The sequence below is a fragment of the Phyllobates terribilis genome, unplaced genomic scaffold (assembly GCF_046119375.1).
Source record: "Phyllobates terribilis strain yellow unplaced genomic scaffold, ASM4611937v1 Scaffold_3__8_contigs__length_932513732, whole genome shotgun sequence".
Classification (NCBI taxonomy): domain Eukaryota; kingdom Metazoa; phylum Chordata; class Amphibia; order Anura; family Dendrobatidae; genus Phyllobates; species Phyllobates terribilis.
The window spans coordinates 907,350,303-907,369,473 of NW_027362763.1; the positions used below are offsets into that span (position 1 = coordinate 907,350,303).

Below are 19,171 nucleotides of genomic sequence, written 5' to 3' on the forward strand. Positions count from 1 at the left end.
ACGCTGCATAAAAAGTGCGCATTCTTGCATGTGTTTTTTTACCCATTCATTAAAATGGGGCAAAATTGCTGAAAGAATTGACATTCTGCATATTTAAAATGGCTTCAAATCTGCAAAGAAAAAAACTGGCAAAATGTACATGAGATTTCAGAAATCTAAATCACTTTGCTGGGACAGTAAAATGCTGCCTTTTTTGCGGTAAAAAGAAAAGGAAAAAAACACAGCAAAAACACAACGTGTGCACATACCCTAAGAGGAATTACATTACCTCTGCAAACTATATGGCTCTTATTCTGCATTTTTCACTAGCTTTCCCTTCTGCAGTCTTCCAGTTGTCTCTGACCTAGTGGGTAGAGTCTAGGGCCAGGACAAAGTATTTTGGGACCCTAGGCAGATGAAGCTAATGGGTCAGAGACTAAGGTAACAGGACCCCTAATGCACCTCCTCCCTCCCCCTCTGACGGGTTAGGTAGTAAACTCTGATGACCACTTCCACTAGAATTGTTACCTGTTTCACAAAAAAAATTCATCAAAAGTAAAAAAGAGTGGTGTACTTTAGGGAAGTGACTAAACAGAGTGCAATTTCAAAGTTAGATAAAGAATCAATCAGGTTTTGCAGATCATTTACACAATACAGCGGAAAAAATAGTGATATTCATCCCTGACGTCCTATATTTTAAATGTGCAACCCAAGGATAGTTATGGAAACTAATAAAGCATAACTATAATCAGGGCTGTTTGGTTTCAATTAAGGTGACCAGCATTTGGCAGATACCCTAATGGAAAATAATCAGACCCCCCCTTAAAGATAAAGGGATACATCTGATGGTTTGTGTGTCCATCATGCGACAAATATAGCTTGCTCAAAACTGATGATGGTTCTAGCGATGTATTGTACAGATAGTGGTTCTGATTACGTATTACGATTCTGGTGACATATTCATGTACTGATGTTTTTTCTGGTGCTGTACTCATGTAGTGATGATGATTCTGGTGATATATTCATCACCAGAACCATCATCTGTACACGAATACTAAGCCAAAATCATTATCAGTACATCATTAGAGCACCAAAGCCATCAATAGTACATGAATATGGCACCAGACCCACCATCAGTACATAAATACATCAACAGAATCACCATCAGTACAAGAATACATCAACGACCCACCATCAGTACATGACTAGGTCACTAGAACCTCCATCAGTACATGAATAAGTCACCAGAACCACCATAAGTACATGAATACATGACCAGAACCAAAAGTACTTGAATACAAGAACCAAGCTTAGTACAACTATCAATTGTAATATCAAGTCAGCCCCATAAACAATTATATCGCATGAACCTACAACCATACTGTTAAGGGGATGGTTGCAAACAACTTTATTAATAATGGAAAGCAACCGAACCCGGGGTCCGCGATGCAGCCCAGAGGACTGCGGCCGAACACCTTCTGGGTAAGAAGGTAAACAACCAACTAATGTATAAATCCCTCCAGTGTTACTTCACACCGGGATGGGAAAAGGGATTCGCACTATCTCTGTTAACTGCACGAGAGATGTGCGACAAATAACGTAGCCGTAGCCCTGTTAACTGCACAGAGGCTACGCAGCAGACACTAAGAATTGTGTGTGACTCACACTGGCGTATACGTGCTCCCAGCCGGTGTGCGACCGGACTGCGGAGTCACTCTCCACGTGACTAACAGGTGGTGCCAGGAATACGGAGTCCGCAGTCTGCTCGGGGTGTATAGCGACCCCCTTGTCGGAGCCAGACTGTCAAACGGAACAACTGCCTCCCTCCAGCTAAGACTGCCTATCCCCAGCTAAACCTGCCTGTCCGAAGCTAGAGCAGCAAGAGAGCATGTGGAGCTCAAACAGACAAGCGTCCACACATGAACACAACCTTAGCTCAATGATCAGAGCGCGCAGCCATGCTTGTGGGCAGCCTATTTAAAGACTAAGCCCTGCCCACTGTCGCATTATTGGTCGCACTACTGATGATGTCACCCGCGGCCAATCAGGCGGTGCCAGGTCACCGGATCAGCTGACACCAAAGCACCAATCACGGTCCGCCATGTCACGGGCATGCTCAGTGCAGTGCATCCTGGACTTGGGCTGTAGCAGCCCTTGTTTCCCTCCGCAACCTATGCTTAACACTACTAGGAACAAGGACCAGAGAGACAGCCTGTACTTCTCGTGCTCTGGCTAGGCGTTGGGACCGATGGTGATGCTAAGCAGCATCTGCCCTGGCTGGACCAGAAAGGGAGACCAAAGATGATTCTGACCCAATTTCAGGTCCAGCAACTGCCCAATACCTAACATTATCCCCCCTTCTAACATTCCCCTCCATGTGATACTCATATTCCTCAATGAGCAGGGGGGCACAAATGTGGTTCCCAGGAGTGATCCTTAGATCCATGACCCCTCCAGTGTATCAGGAAATATTTTTTTCCACGAGCCATCTTAGACCCCACAATAGCCTGCACCTCGAGATCATCACCACTGGTGTCTGTAGCAGGTTTGGGTTCAGCGAGTTTTGTCAGGCGAACGGGCTTAAGGAGCAACACATGAAAAGTGTCGTGACTCCTCAGGTGTCGTGGTAAGTGTAAACGGTACACTACAGGGTTTACTTGGGCCAAAATTTTGAAAGGACCAATAAAGCGGGGGGGCAAACTTAGCAGATTCCCCGCGTACTTTGATATTGCGAGCCGCAAGCCACACTCTGTCGCCCGGATAGAAAACGGGGGCTGGACGACGAAGAGTGTCAGCCGACTCTCTCATCAGATTCTTGGAGGCCAATATAGCATCCTGGGTATGGTCCCAAACCTCCGGGCCTTCAGAGCCCAATCTCTGACCCCAGGTTCCACAGAGCGAACTGGCATAGGAACCGGAATGTGCGGATGTTGGCCATTATTCAGAAGAAGCGGAGTCTGATCTGTGGAATCCGCCACGGGTAGCGGATGGAGAAGACCAGCCGGACTTTGATGGGATGATTTATCTCTCGCACAGGAGACCCACAGGAGACACACGCTAGAACATATTCCTTAACGTCCTGGCACCACCGGGGCCACCAATACGACCGTTGGAGAAACTTCGTGGTACGTTTGACCCTAAAATGACCTCCGATCTTAGAGGCATGTGCCCAGGAGAGCACCTCATTTTGTAGATTAGGAGGAACGAATGTCCTCCCAGAAGGAACCTGGTTTAGGGACACTGGGGCCACCATCCGCATACTTCCCGAAGGAATGGTAAGCCTGGGCTCGTCATCGTCCTCAGCCGTATCCATGGACCGGGACAAAGGGTCTACCCGAGGGTTCTTTTTGATATAGTCTGACAAGACCTGGGTCTCGGGGACAGACAGAGGATCTGTGCCGGGGACCAAATGTAACGGGTCTGGGAGGTGGAACCTCTGAGCAACGATACAAAGGGGCAGTCCTTGTAAGGAAGCGGGTGGCTCCCAGGGTAGGCGGGCAGGTAGTCACGGCAAGTGACGGGGACAGTCTCTGGGTAGAAGGGCAGGAGGTCACGGCAAGTGACGGGGACAGTCTCTGGGTAGAAGGGCAGGAGGTCACGGCAAGTGACGGGGACAGTCTCTTGACAGGCGGGTGGTCACGGCAAGTGACAGCTAAGCCTCCAGATAGGCTAGCAGGCGGGTAGCAGGTGGACGCTCCCAGGTGAGCGGGCAAGAGTCTCTGAACAGGCAGGTGGTCACAGCAAGTGATGGCTAAGCCACCAGGAAGGCTAGCAGGCAGGTAGCAGGCGGACGCTCCCAGGTGAGCGGGTAAGAGTCTCAGGACAGGCTGGTGGTCACAGCACGTGACGGCAGAGCCTCCAGGTAGGCTAGCAGGCAGGTAGCAGGCGGACGCTCCCAGGTGAGCGGGTAAGAGTCTCTGGACAGGCAGGTGGTCACAGCACGTGACGGCGGAGCCTCCAGGTAGGCTAGCAGGCAGGTAGCAGGCGGACGCTCCCAGGTGAGTGGGTAAGAGTCTCTGGACAGGCAGGTGGTCACAGCACGTGACGGCAGAGCCTCCAGGTAGGCTAGCAGGCAGGTAGCAGATGAGCGCTCCCAGGGGAGCGGGCAATCAGATCCATAGACAGACTGGCAGGGCTGTTAGGTAGACTGTCGGACCGCAGGAATGCAAGTAGAAAGACAAGTAACAGGCAGGTATCAAGCAGGAATCTGGCAGGTAACTGGCAGGTAACTGGCAGGTAACTGGTAACGGGACCTGAGGGCTGAAGCAGAGTGATAGGCTATGCAACAACATTGCTCGGGCACCTCCATTTTGGAGGAGGTGCCTTATGTATGGTGAGATCCTCCGGCCATTGGCCGGGGACTCCTTAGGATGGCGCGCGCGGCCCCTTTAAGAGAGGGGTAGCGTGCGCGCGCGTCCTAAGCACAGTGGCCGGGAAGCAGCGCGCGCTGCCAGCAGAGCGGGAGGAGGACGCCGGGCACGGAGCGGAGAGGTGAGGGGAACAGCGTCCCTGCCTAGCAGGAGGCAAGGACGCCGACGCTACAGTACCCCCCCCTTTAGGCCCTACCTTTTTTAGGCCAGACAGAAATTTATCAAGTATGAGAGGGGCATGGATGTTCTCCCGGGGCTCCCACGTTCTCTCCTCAGGACCAAACCCCTTCCAATCCACTAGAAAAAAGGTCTTTCCTCTTACCCTTTTGGTGGCCAGAATGTTCTCTACCTCAAACTCGTTTTCAGCGGAAACCGGAGCAGGAGGCGTACCTGTAGACTTGGAAAAAGAGTTAAGTACCACGGGTTTGAGGCGAGATACATGGAAGGAGTTAGGGATCCGCAAGTTGGCCGGAAGTTTCAATTTATAGGCCACTGGGTTGATTTGTTTGATAACTTCCAGTGGGCCGATGAACCGAGGCCCTAACTTGTAGGAAGGAATCTTGAGCCGGACATACTTTGACGAGAGCCAGACTTTATCTCCAGGACGGAATTGTGGAGGATCCAGGCGTTTTTTGTCAGCGTGTCTCTTCATCCGCTCGGACGACTGAAGGAGTGCGGATCGGGTACTCTCCCAAATGGAGGAGAATTCGCTAACGAGAGATTCCGCAGCCGGATTGTCCACCGGGGTGGAGACGGGAAATGGGATCCGAGGATGCTGACCGAAGACTACAAAAAACAGGGATTTGGAGGAAGATTCGCTCTCGTGATTATTGTAAGAGAACTCGGCCCATGGTAGGAGATCCACCCAGTCCGAATGGTGGGCATTAACAAAGTGCCGGAGGTAACTGGTCAGGATCTGATTGATCCGCTCCACTTGACCATTGGACTGTGGGTGGTAAGCGGAGAAGTCCAGGATGATGTCCAGCAGCTTACATGTGGCTCTCCAGAAGCGTGAGGTGAACTGAACCCCACGATCCGACACGATGTGGAGGGGCAGGCCATGGAGACGGAAGATGTGGCGGATAAAGTCTTTAGCCAGCTTGGGTGCAGACGGGAGGCCCGGCAGGGGAATGAAGTGAGCCATCTTGGAAAAGCGGTCAGCGACCACCCAAATGACCGTACAACCGGCAGTGACAGGGAGATCCGTTATAAAGTCCATAGCTATATGCTGCCACGGGGCAGCAGGTACTGGAAGAGGAAGGAGGCGACCGGCTGGCAGATGTCTCAGAACCTTGTTTCGGGCGCAGGACACACAGGCTGAAACAAAGTCTATTACGTCCTTGTGCAGGGTAGGCCACCAGTAATGCCGGGTAATAAGCTGGAGGGTCTTTTTCTGACCGGCGTGGCCAGCTTGCTTAGACGATTGACCCCAGTGTAGGATCTTCTTCCGATCAGGTACTGTTACGAACGTCTTACCAGGAGGGAGACGATTTAGATTCACGGGGGCCACCTGCATTACTCTGGCGGGATCAATGATGTGCTTAGGTTCCTCCTCTAGATCAGACACCAGGAAGGATCGGGACAAGGCGTCAGCTTTGATGTTTTTGTCTGCCGGGCGAAAATGAAGAACGAAATCAAAGCGGGCAAAAAACAAGGACCACCGGGCTTGGCGCGGGTTAAGTCTCTGGGCGCTCTGGAGGTAAGCCAAGTTCTTGTGGTCCGTGTAAATAATTACCGGGTGAAGAGCCCCCTCGAGCAGGTAACGCCACTCCTCCAGTGCCAGCTTAATGGCCAATAACTCTCGGTCTCCTATAGAATAATTGCGCTCAGAAGGGGAGAAGAGTTTGGAGAAGAAGCCGCAAGTTACCATTCTTCCGGAAGACGACTTTTGGGTAAGTACCGCTCCGACTCCAGAGGAGGAGGCGTCCACTTCTAGGAAGAATTGTTTGTTGCCGTCCGGATAATGCAGCACCGGGGCGGAAGAGAAAGCCTGTTTTAAGGAAAGAAAGGCTTCCTCTGCTTCGGGCGGCCATTCTCTGGGATTAGTGCCCTTACGGGTGAGCGCAGAGATTAGGGCAGTCCGGGAAGAGAAGTGCTCAATGAAGAGGCGGTAGTAGTTGGCGAAGCCCAGGAACCGCTGAATAGCCTTCAACCCCTCTGGTCGGGGCCACTTCTGGATGGCAGACAGTTTCTCAGGATCCATTCGTAGGCCGGTCTGAGAGATTATGTAGCCCAAGAACGGAAGCGAGGTCTGCTCAAAGAGGCACTTCTCATATTTAGCGTAGAGGTGGTTCTGCCTGAGCCTGAGCAGGACCTGACGAACATCCCTCCGGTGAGTGAGAAGATCCGGAGAGAAGACCAAGATGTCATCCAGGTACACCACTACGCAGGAGTAGAGAAGGTCCCGGAAGATGTCATTGACCAACTCTTGAAAGACGGCGGGAGCATTACAGAGACCGAAGGGCATTACCAGGTATTCATAGTGGCCATCCCGAGTGTTGAATGCCGTCTTCCATTCATCCCCCTGATGGATACGGACCAGGTTATACGCCCCACGGAGGTCCAGCTTGGTGAAGATTCTAGCCCCCCTCAGACGGTCAAATAATTCCGGAATGAGCGGAAGGGGGTATTTATTCTTCACCGTGATCTGGTTAAGGCCTCTATAGTCTATACAGGGACGGAGTGAGCCGTCCTTCTTTTTGACGAAGAAGAAGCCTGCTCCCGCCGGGGAGGTCGATTTCCGGATAAATCCCCGGGCCAGATTCTCCTCAATATATTCAGACATGGACCGGGTCTCAGTAGCGGACAAAGGGTAAATACGCCCACGGGGAGGAGTAGCGCCGGGCATCAGGTCGATTGGGCAGTCGTATGGTCTATGAAGGCGTAATGTCACTGCCTCCATTTTATTAAAGACGTCCGCATAAGACCAATAGGGAACCGGAAGTCCAGGTAGATTAGTTGGGGTAGGAGAAGGACGGACAGGATGGACGGGAACTAAACAAGTCTTATGGCAGTCCTGTCCCCATCGAAGGACTTCTCCGGTCTGCCAATCAAGCACGGGTGCATGTTTCTGAAGCCAAGGTAGGCCTAGCAAGAGGGCATGAGAGAGTCCAGGCAGAACATGAAAGAAGATGCTCTCTGAGTGCAGCATTCCCACCTGCAGGGTTATGGATTCGGTGATGAGTTGGATGGGATGTGGTAAGAGGCCCCCATCTACGGCAGCGACAGATAAGGGTACAGCTAGAGGTTTGGTGGGAATGCGGTATTTCACGACCAGGGACTGAGAAATGAGATTTCCGGCAGCTCCAGAGTCAAGTTGGGCTAGTTCAAAATAACGGTTCTCCCGGCAGATGATAGAGACCGACAGCAACAGAGATGGAGAGGGTTTACTCTTATCTAGGATGACCTCTCTGAGCGATCCTAGACACAGGCGTTTCCCGACCTCTCTGGGCAGGAACGGATCCGGTGCTCCTTACTGCCACAGTAGAAGCAGCTCCCCTCGGTTCGGCGTAACTCTTGACGGGTCTTGACCATCTTGGTCTGGTCGACCTGTATAGGCTCGGGTGAGTGCGCCTGGGGAGTAACGGGAGAAGTGACGGGTTTCTGGAAGGTAGGGGCTAGACGTGGAAACCTCCTCTCACGGATGACCTCTTTGGCGCGCTCCTGGAACCGGATGTCTATCCAGGTGGCAAGGGTTATTAAGTCGTCGAGAGTGGTAGGAATGTCCCGCCCGGCGAGTTCATCTTTAATACGGCCGGACAGACCCTCCCAAAAGACAGACACCAGGGCGTCGTTATCCCAGGCCAGCTCCGAAGCAAGGGTATGGAACCGTATGGCATATTGGCCCACGGTGAGATTTCCTTGACGGAGGTGTAGCAGAGATGATGCGGATGAGGTCTTCCGTCCTGGTTCGTCGAAGACTTTCCGGAAAGCCGTGAGAAAGGCTGGCAGGTTGAACACCAGGGGGTCTCCTCTCTCCCATAGAGGATTTAGCCAAGCCAGTGCCTCTCCCGTGAGATGGGACATGATGAAGGCTACTTTAGCTCGGTCGGTGGAAAACTGGTGTGCCAACAGTTCGAAGTGCAGAGTGCACTGGTTAATGAAGCCCCGTGCCTTGCTGGGATCTCCGCCAAAACGAGGAGGAGCGGAGAGGCGGGGACCGGGAAGAGATGCCATGGTATTGATGGGCTGCAGCGGTGCCGGGGTAGTAAGTGTGCGTGTGGAGGCTGCTCCCGAAGAGGTAGACAATGTGTCCAGGCGGGAGTTAACACTACGCAGGTGACTCAGGATGGACTTCTGTTGGGACCTCTGACGGGAAAGTTCATGACACAAGTCCGAGAGCGAGGGAGCTTGGGTGCCACCGGGTTCCATGGCCCGAGCAAACTGTAACGGGTCTGGGAGGTGGAACCTCTGAGCAACGATACAAAGGGGAAGTCCTTGTAAGGAAGCGGGTGGCTCCCAGGGTAGGCGGGCAGGTAGTCACGGCAAGTGACGGGGACAGTCTCTGGGTAGAAGGGCAGGAGGTCAAGGCAAGTGACGGGGACAGTCTCTGGGTAGAAGGGCAGGAGGTCACGGCAAGTGATGGGGACAGTCTCTGGGTAGAAGGGCAGGAGGTCACGGCAAGTGACGGGGTCAGTCTCTTGACAGGCGGGTGGTCACGGCAAGTGACGGCTAAGCCTCCAGATAGGCTAGCAGGCGGGTAGCAGGTGGACGCTCCCAGGTGAGCGGGCAAGAGTCTCTGAACAGGCAGGTGGTCACAGCAAGTGATGGCTAAGCCTCCAGGAAGGCTAGCAGGCAGGTAGCAGGCGGACGCTCCCAGGTGAGCGGGTAAGAGTCTCAGGACAGGCTGGTGGTCACAGCACGTGACGGCAGAGCCTCCAGGTAGGCTAGCAGGCAGGTAGCAGGCGGACGCTCCCAGGTGAGCGGGTAAGAGTCTCTGGACAGGCAGGTGGTCACAGCACGTGACGGCGGAGCCTCCAGGTAGGCTAGCAGGCAGGTAGCAGGCGGACGCTCCCAGGTGAGCGGGTAAGAGTCTCTGGACAGGCAGGTGGTCACAGCACGTGACGGCAGAGCCTCCAGGTAGGCTAGCAGGCAGGTAGCAGATGAGCGCTCCCAGGTGAGTGGGCAATCAGATCCAAAGACAGACTGGCAGGGCTGGTAGGCAGACTGTCGGACCGCAGGAATGCAAGTAGAAAGACAAGTAACAGGCAGGTATCAAGCAGGAATCTGGCAGGTAACTGGCAGGTAACTGGTAACGGGACCTGAGGGCTGAAGCAGAGTGATAGGCTATGCAACAACATTGCTCAGGCACCTCCATTTTGGAGGAGGTGCCTTATATATGGTGAGGTCCTCCGGCCATTGGCCGGGGACTCCTTAGGACGGCGCGCGCGGCCCCTTTAAGAGAGGGGGAGCGTGCGCGCGCCCTAAGCACAGTGGCCGGGAAGCAGCGCGCGCTGCCAGCAGAGCGGGAGGAGGACGCCGGGCACGGAGCGGAGAGGTGAGGGGAACAGCGTCCCTGCCTAGCAGGAGGCAGGGACGCCGACGCTACACCAAATCAATAGGACAGCCATACGGTCGTCGGCGAGGTAAAGTGTCTGCAGCCTTTTTGGGAAAGACATCCACAAAAGTCTGATATTGCACAGGGAGAGCGGCCAAGTCGGTAGAAGGCTCAGAGACTACCCTCCGGGTGCCTGTAACCATACACTGAGACACACAATTCTCACCCCAGGAAGAAATTCCCCCAGTATTCCAGTCAATGTGTTGAGTGTGAAAACGTAACCATGGAAGACCCAATAGCACCTCATCCAATCCACCGGGAATAATAAGAAATGAGACAACCTCCCGGTGACCCTGAGGGAACGACATGGTGAGGGGAATCGACTGGTGAGTGATTTGCGTGTTCAGCAGTGAACCATTGACTACCCTAATGTTCATTGGTTTTGGCAGTAACTCCATAGGAATGGCGTGCTTCTGGGCAAAAGTAGATGACAAAAAATTGCCATCGGCACCAGAATCCACCCACGCCTTGGCAGTAACTGTGGTTGTTCCGAAGAGCAACGTCACCTTATACAATAATTTGGAGAAAGAAGCCCCGGAATCTAACACACCTCCTCCAACGGCAGTTAGACACACTCGTTTTCCCGACTGCTTGGAACCCTTATTAATGGGATACTCCAAGAGATATGCAGGTCGGGAACGAGAGGAGCTAGACTCAGTCCAGGATATATCCATAGCCTCAGGCTCCGGGTCGGGAGTCGCGGGTTTGGAAATGGGTCTAGAGAATGAAGGTGTCACTGCCAACCGAAACTGAGGTCTGGAGGCCTCCAGCTCTAACTTGTGTTCTGCATGACGCAAATCTATTCGGTTAGCGAGAGGGATTAACTCCTCCAGGGAGGTTGGAATCTCTCTGGAAGATAGAGCATTTTTAATATGCCCAGCCAGACCCTTCCAGAACACCGGGATTAACGACCGCTCAGACCAATTCAATTCAGCCGCTAAGGTTCTGAACTGGATGGCATAGTGGCTGGCGGTGGCCGAACCGTGGACCAACGCAAGAATCTTAAGAGCCGTATCATGCGTGACCTGAGGACCTAGGAAAACACTCTTTAGGGCTCTAAGAAAGAGACCCGCATTAGCCACTACCGGGTCACTCCTCTCCCACAGAGGGGTAGCCCACTCTAAGGCCCTGTGAGAAAGTAACGAGATGACAAAACCCACTTTGGAGATTAATAAAACCTCTGCAGGATCTGCTGTCGCTAGAAAAATTTTCCGGGAGAGCAAAACGGGGTAATGGGGCAATTGCGGCTGCAGCAGCATTCACCGCAGCCATGTTAACCAGATTGGCCGCCTGAGAAGCTGCCTGGGTAGCTACTGCAGTGATATCAGCCACCGGGGCAGCTTGTTCCAGAGTCCTAAGTCTGGCCTCAAGTTGCTGTATATAGCGCTGCAGTTGCTGGTTGTCAGCCATGTTCGGCAAGACCCTGGCGCTCTGATACTGTTAAGGGGACGGTTGCAAACAACTTTATTAATAATAGAAAGCAACCGAACCCGGGGTCCGCGATGCAGCCTAGAGGACTGCGGCCGAACACCTTCTGGGTAAGAAGGTAAAACAACCAACTAATGTATAAATCCCTCCAGTGTTACTTTACACCGGGACCGGAAAAGGGATTCGCACTATCTCCGTTAACTGCATGAGAGATGTGCGACAAATAACGTAGCCATAGCCCTGTTAACTGCACAGAGGCTACGCAGCAGACGCTAAGAAGTGTGTGTGACTCACGCCGGCGTATACGTGCTCCCAGCCGGTGTGCGACCAGACTGCGGAGTCACTCTCCACGTGACTAACAGGCGGTGCCAGCAATACGGAGTCCGCAGTCTGCTCGGGGTGTATAGCGACCCCCTTGTCGGAGCGAGACTGTCAAACGGAACTACCTGCCTCCCTCCAGCTAAGACTGCCTATCCCCAGCTAAACCTGCCTGTCCGAAGCTAGAGCAGCAAGAGAGCACGTGGAGCTCAAACAGACAAGAGTCCACACATGAACACAACCTTAGCTCAATGATCAGAGCGCGCCGCCATGCTTGTGGGTGGCCTATTTAAAGATTAAGCCCTGCCCACTGTCGCATTATTGGTCGCACTACTGATGACGTCATCCGCGGCCAATCAGGCGGTGCCAGGTCACCGGACCAGCTGACACCAAAGCACCAATCACGGTCCGCCATGTCACGGGCATGCTCAGTGCAGTGCATCCTGGACTTGGGCTGTAGCAGCCCTTGTTTCCCTCCGCAACCTATGCTTAACACTACTAGGAACAAGGACCAGAGAGACAGCCTGTACTTCTCATGCACTGGCTAGGTGTTGGGACTGATGGCGATGCTAAGCAGCATCTGCACCAGCTGGACCAGAATGGGAAACCACAGATGATTCTGACCCAATTTCATGTCCAGCAACTGCCTAACACATACAACTCCCAGTGTGTCCTTAACAATAGTAAGGAGATAATGGGAGTTGTTATTAACAGCCATCATCACACTGTGGACCATACAGGAACCACAGTACTGACAATAATTAGTCAGTATCACAAATAAACATTTACATACAGGTACCTTGTAGATCTTCTCTGGAGTTGTCTTTTTCTTTTCATCTCCACCTTGTCTAGATGCCATGATGACTTTTCACATCCACAGCTTGTCTCTGCAGTCCTCCCTCTTCACCCGTCTTTTGCAGCACATCCCCAAACAGTGCCCTTAAAAATAAGAGTATTATTAAAATGCCCTCTGCATAAAAATATCAGTTCATATTATGACCTAAATAAGCCTAGTATGGTATATGGCCTCCACACTGTCTACCATTATTAGCTGTAGCCGCCTCACCATCCACCCTTATGAACCATGGCCTTTACCATGTCTGTCCCCTCTCTAATTTTCCTTTACACTTTCTATAACTCCACACTGCCCCCTCACCATGCTAACCCCTCTCCATATTGTGTTTCGTTTTATGCAGTCCCCTCTCCATATCTATTCTGTGCCCCCTCTTCACACTATGCCCTCATATTGCCCACCACGCTGCCCTCTTCAAACTGTAATCACTTCTCACACTGTTTCCCTACACAGTATGATGGTCACCACAGCTACCCATGCAGTATGATATTCATCACAAGCCACCAATATATAGTATTGGCGACACCATAGCACCCCTACATATAGTATGATGTCCACCACAGACCCACATAAAAAGTATGATGTCCAAAACAGCTCCTCTGTGTACTATGATGGCCCCACACAGCACCCTATACAGTATTATGGCCCACAAACAGCACCCCAAACAGTATGATATTCACCACAGCCACCTATCCAGAATTGTCACTACAGTCCCTAGTATAATGATGTCCACAGCCCCACACACAGTATGGTCACCACAGCTCCTCATAGTCTTTGTCATCCCCCCGCACAGCCCTCATTTCATAGCCTCCCGCACAGCCCCTCATTTCATGCCCCATCCCGCGCTGCCTCTCATTTCATGCCCCTCTGAACAGCTCCTCATTTTATGCTCCTCTATGGGCCTCTATGGATAATCTGCATCCAGAGCTTATTTTAAATGAAAGGGGGTGTTACCACTGTGAGAAATGTAATGACTGACACTTTGCTCTAATAATCACACACAGCTCTGCACTGAGATCAGAACTAACACAGTACAGCAAAGTTAGCACAGTAATGAGTCAGAGTTCACTTCTATTGTACTAATGACTCGCCCCCTAGGCCGTGGGGCACTCGGAGCCAGGCAGTAGGGAGACGCTGGGGGGTAGTGGTGGCGACCCGGTTCCGTGGCTCAGGGTGGTCAGACCAGTGGTAGTCCGCTATGTGCTGTAGGTAATGTCCGACTACGCCACCCGTGGATTGCGGCTATTATGAACCGCCGCTGCAAGGCAGACCGCTGAAGCTGATGGTGTGTGCAGCTGAGTTAGTATAACTCCCCACAGGAAGAGTGTAGCCTCAGGGCAATGTAGTGGATGGTGGGGGTGATGGTGCAGGGAGTCCCAGTACCGTTAGTGCTGACGAAGCAAAAAGCACAAAGACAACGTGTTGCAGTCCAGGGTCTTTTACTCACAGTTCGTATATTCCCAGTCACTTCTGTCAGCAATGACCGCCCGAGCCGCGCTGCGTCCATCAGGTGAGGGGCTCGGTCAACCCCCAGCCAGTTCAGGAATATGGCACAGGACCCCCTTCTATCCTTTCTCTGGCCTGCCCCACCAGTGACCAACTTTTGTCCAGCTACCGCGGATCTGCGCGGGTAAACGTGGGCCCCGTTCCCCGCTGTCCTATATGGTGCCTTCCTAGCAGGTTTGGTGAGGTGTCGCACCAATAAATGATCGCGACCTCCGGTCTTTGGCTGAGGGTAGTTTCTCCTCCACCAACTTGGGATCCGGTACCCTTAATCTGCCTGACCCTTCACCCGGTATTCTCATGGTTTCCTAGGGTCCCTTCTTCCTTCTTGTTTCTGAGCCCTTCTACACTTTGGGTACTTCTCTTTTCTTTGCTGTTCCTTTCTGTTCCTTTCTTCTGGCTTCGGCCTTCACTCTAGGCCTGCCTCGTGGAGCTGGGCCCAGACTGAGCCACAGCTCCCTGTCAGCCCTCTCTGGCTGAACTCCTTCTCTCACTGAACTCAACAACCCAGAACTAAGATGGTGCCCACCTTATATACCCTTCCCTAGTGTGAGCTCAGGTGACCAGCAACCAATGAGCTCCTATCTATGCTCAGAAACCGTCCCCTTCTGCTCCTACATCACTGGGTTTTCCTCCCCCCTCCCCACTCCAGCCAGGGACATATTCTGTTGTGCCTGCATTACTGTCTAATGGGAGCACCGTTGAGCTGTCCCCCGGAAATGGGGTGTGTGTGATGCATGCAGCTAACTGGGCCCTGGTCCATACTCCATCCTTACCCGGGAGTGGAATACCACACCTCTGGCAGAGGTGCAATACCCCTGTAGCGGCCGAACCCTCGGGGCGCTACACTAACACATTTGCACTGCAGTTGTCCACTCATAGTGCTTGAGCTTCCATCTCATAGGCAACCAGTGTGGGGTGGAGAGGCAGAATTGACTTCATTGCAAATGTGTTTGCAATGAGACAAGATTAAAATCTGCTGTACTGTATTGGTTATAATCAAGCACAGCTCTGCAGCAGAGCTGACAGCACTATGAGAGGACAACTGCAGCTGCAAAGGTTTGTAATGAAAAAATCTTCACTTAATTACTGTTAGTTTTGATCTCAGTGTAGAGCTGTGTATGATTATGAGAGCAAAGTGTCACTCATTACATATCACACTGTTAACACCCCATTTTATTTCAAATAAGCTCTAGAGATGAATTCTCATGCAGATCTATGTCTAGCCCATACATACAAGAAAAAATGTAGATTTCGCTAGAATAAGACATTGGGTTGCAGACATCAAGGTATAATTTTATGAAAGTACATACTGTAAGGCAGCGCTACTTATTATCCTGGGGGATACTCGCTTCGCTGCGTCAATCAACTCACATATGATCAGCTTTCCGTTTTCCAACAATGCTCAGCAGTTTATTACATATCATAAACAGCTTATTTCCGGGTCCAACTCCGTGACCCGCCGACACACTGATAAAGTCCACGAGCCCAAGTGGCAGACCGGCCCACTTGGCTCTTATTACAGCCTTCCGCAAGGTAGCACTAAACAATGTCCATGTAAATGTCCATAACGCAAGAGTATTACCTTTTGCCGGCTTCAGCTGTAATAATCCATTTCATACGCCACCACTGTGGCTCTACGGCTTACCACACGTGGTCTCCAGCCGTTACTCCCGTCCAAGGCTTACTGGCATATTGCACATTTCATATCCAGGCGTCACCCTCCAGGACGCTTGTGTGGCACTCCGAGGCTTACTGGCATCCCCCACACTCTCACAGAGGGATCCAGGCTTCACCTCCACCGGAGTCCACCAGGCCACTCGTATGGCACTCCGAGGCTTACTGGCATCCCCCACACTCTCACACAGGGATCCAGGCTTCACCTCCACCGGAGTCCACCAGGCCTCTTGTGTGGCACTCCGAGGCTTACTGGCATCCCCCACACTCTCACACAGGGATCCAGGCTTCACCTCCACCGGAGTCCACCAGGCCTCACACGAGCGGTGTTCCCCCACACACACAGGGAACAGCCTCGTGCCTCTCACACGGTGCCCACACAGGAGCTCCCAACACACAGGAACTCCTACACACCGGAACACACTCACACAGGAACACACAGGGTTTATATATGTTGCAGCACACGCGCACACCCACAGATAGGACCTTAACTGATGTCACAGTCATGTGTCCACACCCTCTGTGTGCAAAAGGACCTGTGTGATGTCACGGTCATGTGACCAGTCAGTTAAAGGGGAAGGTACATGGTCATTCAAAACACACTGAACCATTAAAGGGATGTCTGCTACATCACAATACTCAGAGACGTTCTAATGAAGTCTACACTGTTATGTGCACATGCTCATGTACTGTAAGTGATAAGTGTTGCTGCTTTAAGAAATGAAACCACAAAAGCAGGTGCTTTGAGAGATCAGTAGATGTCTCAAAACCTGGACCTCACCGATTTGCTACATGTTTGAATATGTAAAACAAACAAAAACTAAATTAAAATGGTAGCTACCATTCAAGGAAGAAATGGCCTTTGAATCTACTTCTGCTCATCACAAGTCATTCCGTCTAGCCTTTTTTGGATTTTTATTAAGACCACAATGTGTTTTTAAAAACAGGATATAGGGCCCAATTCATTATTATATTTGCTTAATGTGTGATGTTTTGCACCTTTTCTTTTTTTTGTGGCATATTCTTCTTTTCATTTTTTTCACTTTTGTGTTGTAGGGTTTTATGGTTTCCTGATGTTTTTGCCTAATTCATCATTTACGAATTTTCGAAAGGTGGCAAATTTTGTCGCACTGTACACCAGTCCCACCCCCTGAGTGATTTTATATATATATAAAACTCCGGGACAGATTTTGTGACCTTTTAGCTGAACATACAACTTTTTTTTTAATTAACATGATTTGTGGCTATAAAACAGTTTTGGGATGTGGTTGAAATGGAGTTTTATAGAATTAATTTGCAGCCAGAAAATTTGCACAAATAATATGATGGAAACTTGTCAAAATGGATAAGAAGCACCTTACTTGATCTATGCTCTGGATGCTCTGGAGAATTAAATTCTGAAGAAAACAAGGAGTGGGGGACTCTATATTGGTGACTAACGAAAAAGCCACTGACTGTAATGTCCAGAATATATTTATTACCTTTGTTTTCTTCCCAAATGTTTTTTTTTTTAAGATATGGATAAAATTGGATTTTTTAACCTTAGACATGTTTAACTATATTACGTATAAACAAACCATGCCATAAACTGTGGAAACATGCATAGAGTGATTAAACATCCTGTTATTTTAATCTGGAAATGCAAAAGTTAACTCTGCTCTGGGCTTAATCAAAGACAAGGGAAGAAGTGAACATCTGGTCTTCATCACATGCTGGCACAATTTTACTTGCGTGTGATGTAAGGTGGCTGGTGCACTTGGCTTAGTAAATGTGCATATATTGTGTCAATCTGTGTGTTTCTGTAGTAAACCAGAATTTGCCTTTTACTGAATATGCAACTTAAAGATAGCTTACCACCAGTATCGTCTACTGTAAATTATACAAAAATTATAGACATGCATACTAAACAGTGAAATATTCAATACCAAGAAGGAAAGTTCAAGAAATATGAAAATGAAGGAGTAGCAACAACATAATATCTATAATTTTGCTTTAAGAAATAAAAACTAGTATTCCACTAGACGGTCACCTTGGTATAGATCCTTTACGCCATGGTTAAATCTGTCATCTTGTACCTAAAAAATATATTGACTAATCATTCCAGATATACTTCAATATCAAGCAGTTCTGCTTTAAGTGTGTATTGAAAAGCTGTTTAAAGACTAAGGTATCTCTAATTTTAAAATCTGCCTTGATCTACCTCTTCCCTTCTCCTTTTTCCTTTTTTTACCCATTGTTTATCCATGCTTGCCTTTTCTTTCCCTTTCCTTTTATATACCTGTTTATTGTTAAAATGTTTATTAAAAATTATTGGAACAATAAGTATGAAAAATTACAGGATGGATAGACATGTTAATGATATGCAAATGTTGAAAAATGGAAACAAATTTTTAAAAACATTTCAGTTTATTTAGCATAAGCACCACACGCAGAAATACACGCACTTACACAACTTGGCTGCTATCATTCAGATTATTAATGGTTGTCTGCGGAATGTTCTGTCACACTAACCGCACTTGGGCACATAAATCATCAAGATCCACTGTAGGCAGCTCCATTTTGAAAATGTTGATTTCATTTTTTTTTCATCATTTGCATATCATTAACAAGTCTTTCGATCCTGTGATTTTAATAATTCATTGACTTGGTGTAGCAATTTTAATGTTGAGGAGTGTATATTCATATACTAATCAGCCGTAACAAAATCAGTGAAAAGTGAATAACAATATATTTATTAATACATGTATGGTTCAAATATACCAGTTTGTTAGTGGCTCACTATTCTGCCTTATAAAGGAAGCTCTATATTCCCTCATGTTGGTCGCAGTTCTCTTCTTAAAAACCCCTCTTTAACTATTTCCACCCGATGATATATATTAACATCATGAGCAGGAAGCTGTTTCTGTGAACTATTTAATGCACAGTATTAGCGTGGTCTTAGTATCTTGCTGCAATGGCCGGAATCAGATTGGCTTAGATACCAGCTTTTTGACCCCTTGGGTGCCTTGGTCTATATTGTCCCCGGCATCTAAGCAGCTAGGTATTATGAATTCAAGTTGTTTTAAGTGTTGCTGATTGGTTGTTATGACAGACAAAGGTCTAATAATGGCATTCCCATCTCCCATGTAAAGAAGGATAATAGGTTTCAGATCATTAGAAGAGTTACAGGTAAGCAAAATTAGCTGAACTACACAAGTAGTGCAGAGTATTATGTAAGTGTCCCCATGTGAATTTAATAGATATCGTAAAATTAAAAATTTCACTGACATGCAGAAAACTCAGCAAGTAGACCAAGGCTATGTTCCCACAATGAGTTTTTGATGAGATTTTTATGCTGTGTATTTTCGAAAAAATGCAAGTAACCTATTTTATTTACTGGGTGCAGAAAATCTGCAACATCAAAAACTCACCAGAAGCTCATCGTGGGAACATAGACTAAGTGTGAACACACCCTTAGAGCATTCTGAGTCGGTTGAGTAGAATCCC

The 19,171-nt window shown here is 49.6% G+C and overlaps 1 protein-coding gene across 16 annotated transcripts in view; it reads right to left on the reverse strand.

Annotated features, from left to right (window-relative positions):
* Window positions 1-19,171, reverse strand: part of LOC141257787 (uncharacterized) — a 1,010,546-nt gene that overhangs the window by 543,228 nt on the left and 448,147 nt on the right. For 5 of the 16 annotated variants that reach the window (XM_073672778.1, XM_073672773.1, XM_073672776.1 and 2 more), the window contains one exon: window positions 17,715-17,760. The exons of 9 other annotated variants lie outside the window; for them this stretch is intronic. In XM_073672778.1, coding sequence (XP_073528879.1) covers window positions 17,715-17,760 — 46 coding nt within the window. Of the gene's footprint in view, window positions 1-12,451; window positions 12,592-17,714; window positions 17,761-19,171 lie in introns of all 16 variants that reach the window. 2 more of the 16 variants (XM_073672768.1, XM_073672770.1) reach the window with 2 other exon arrangements.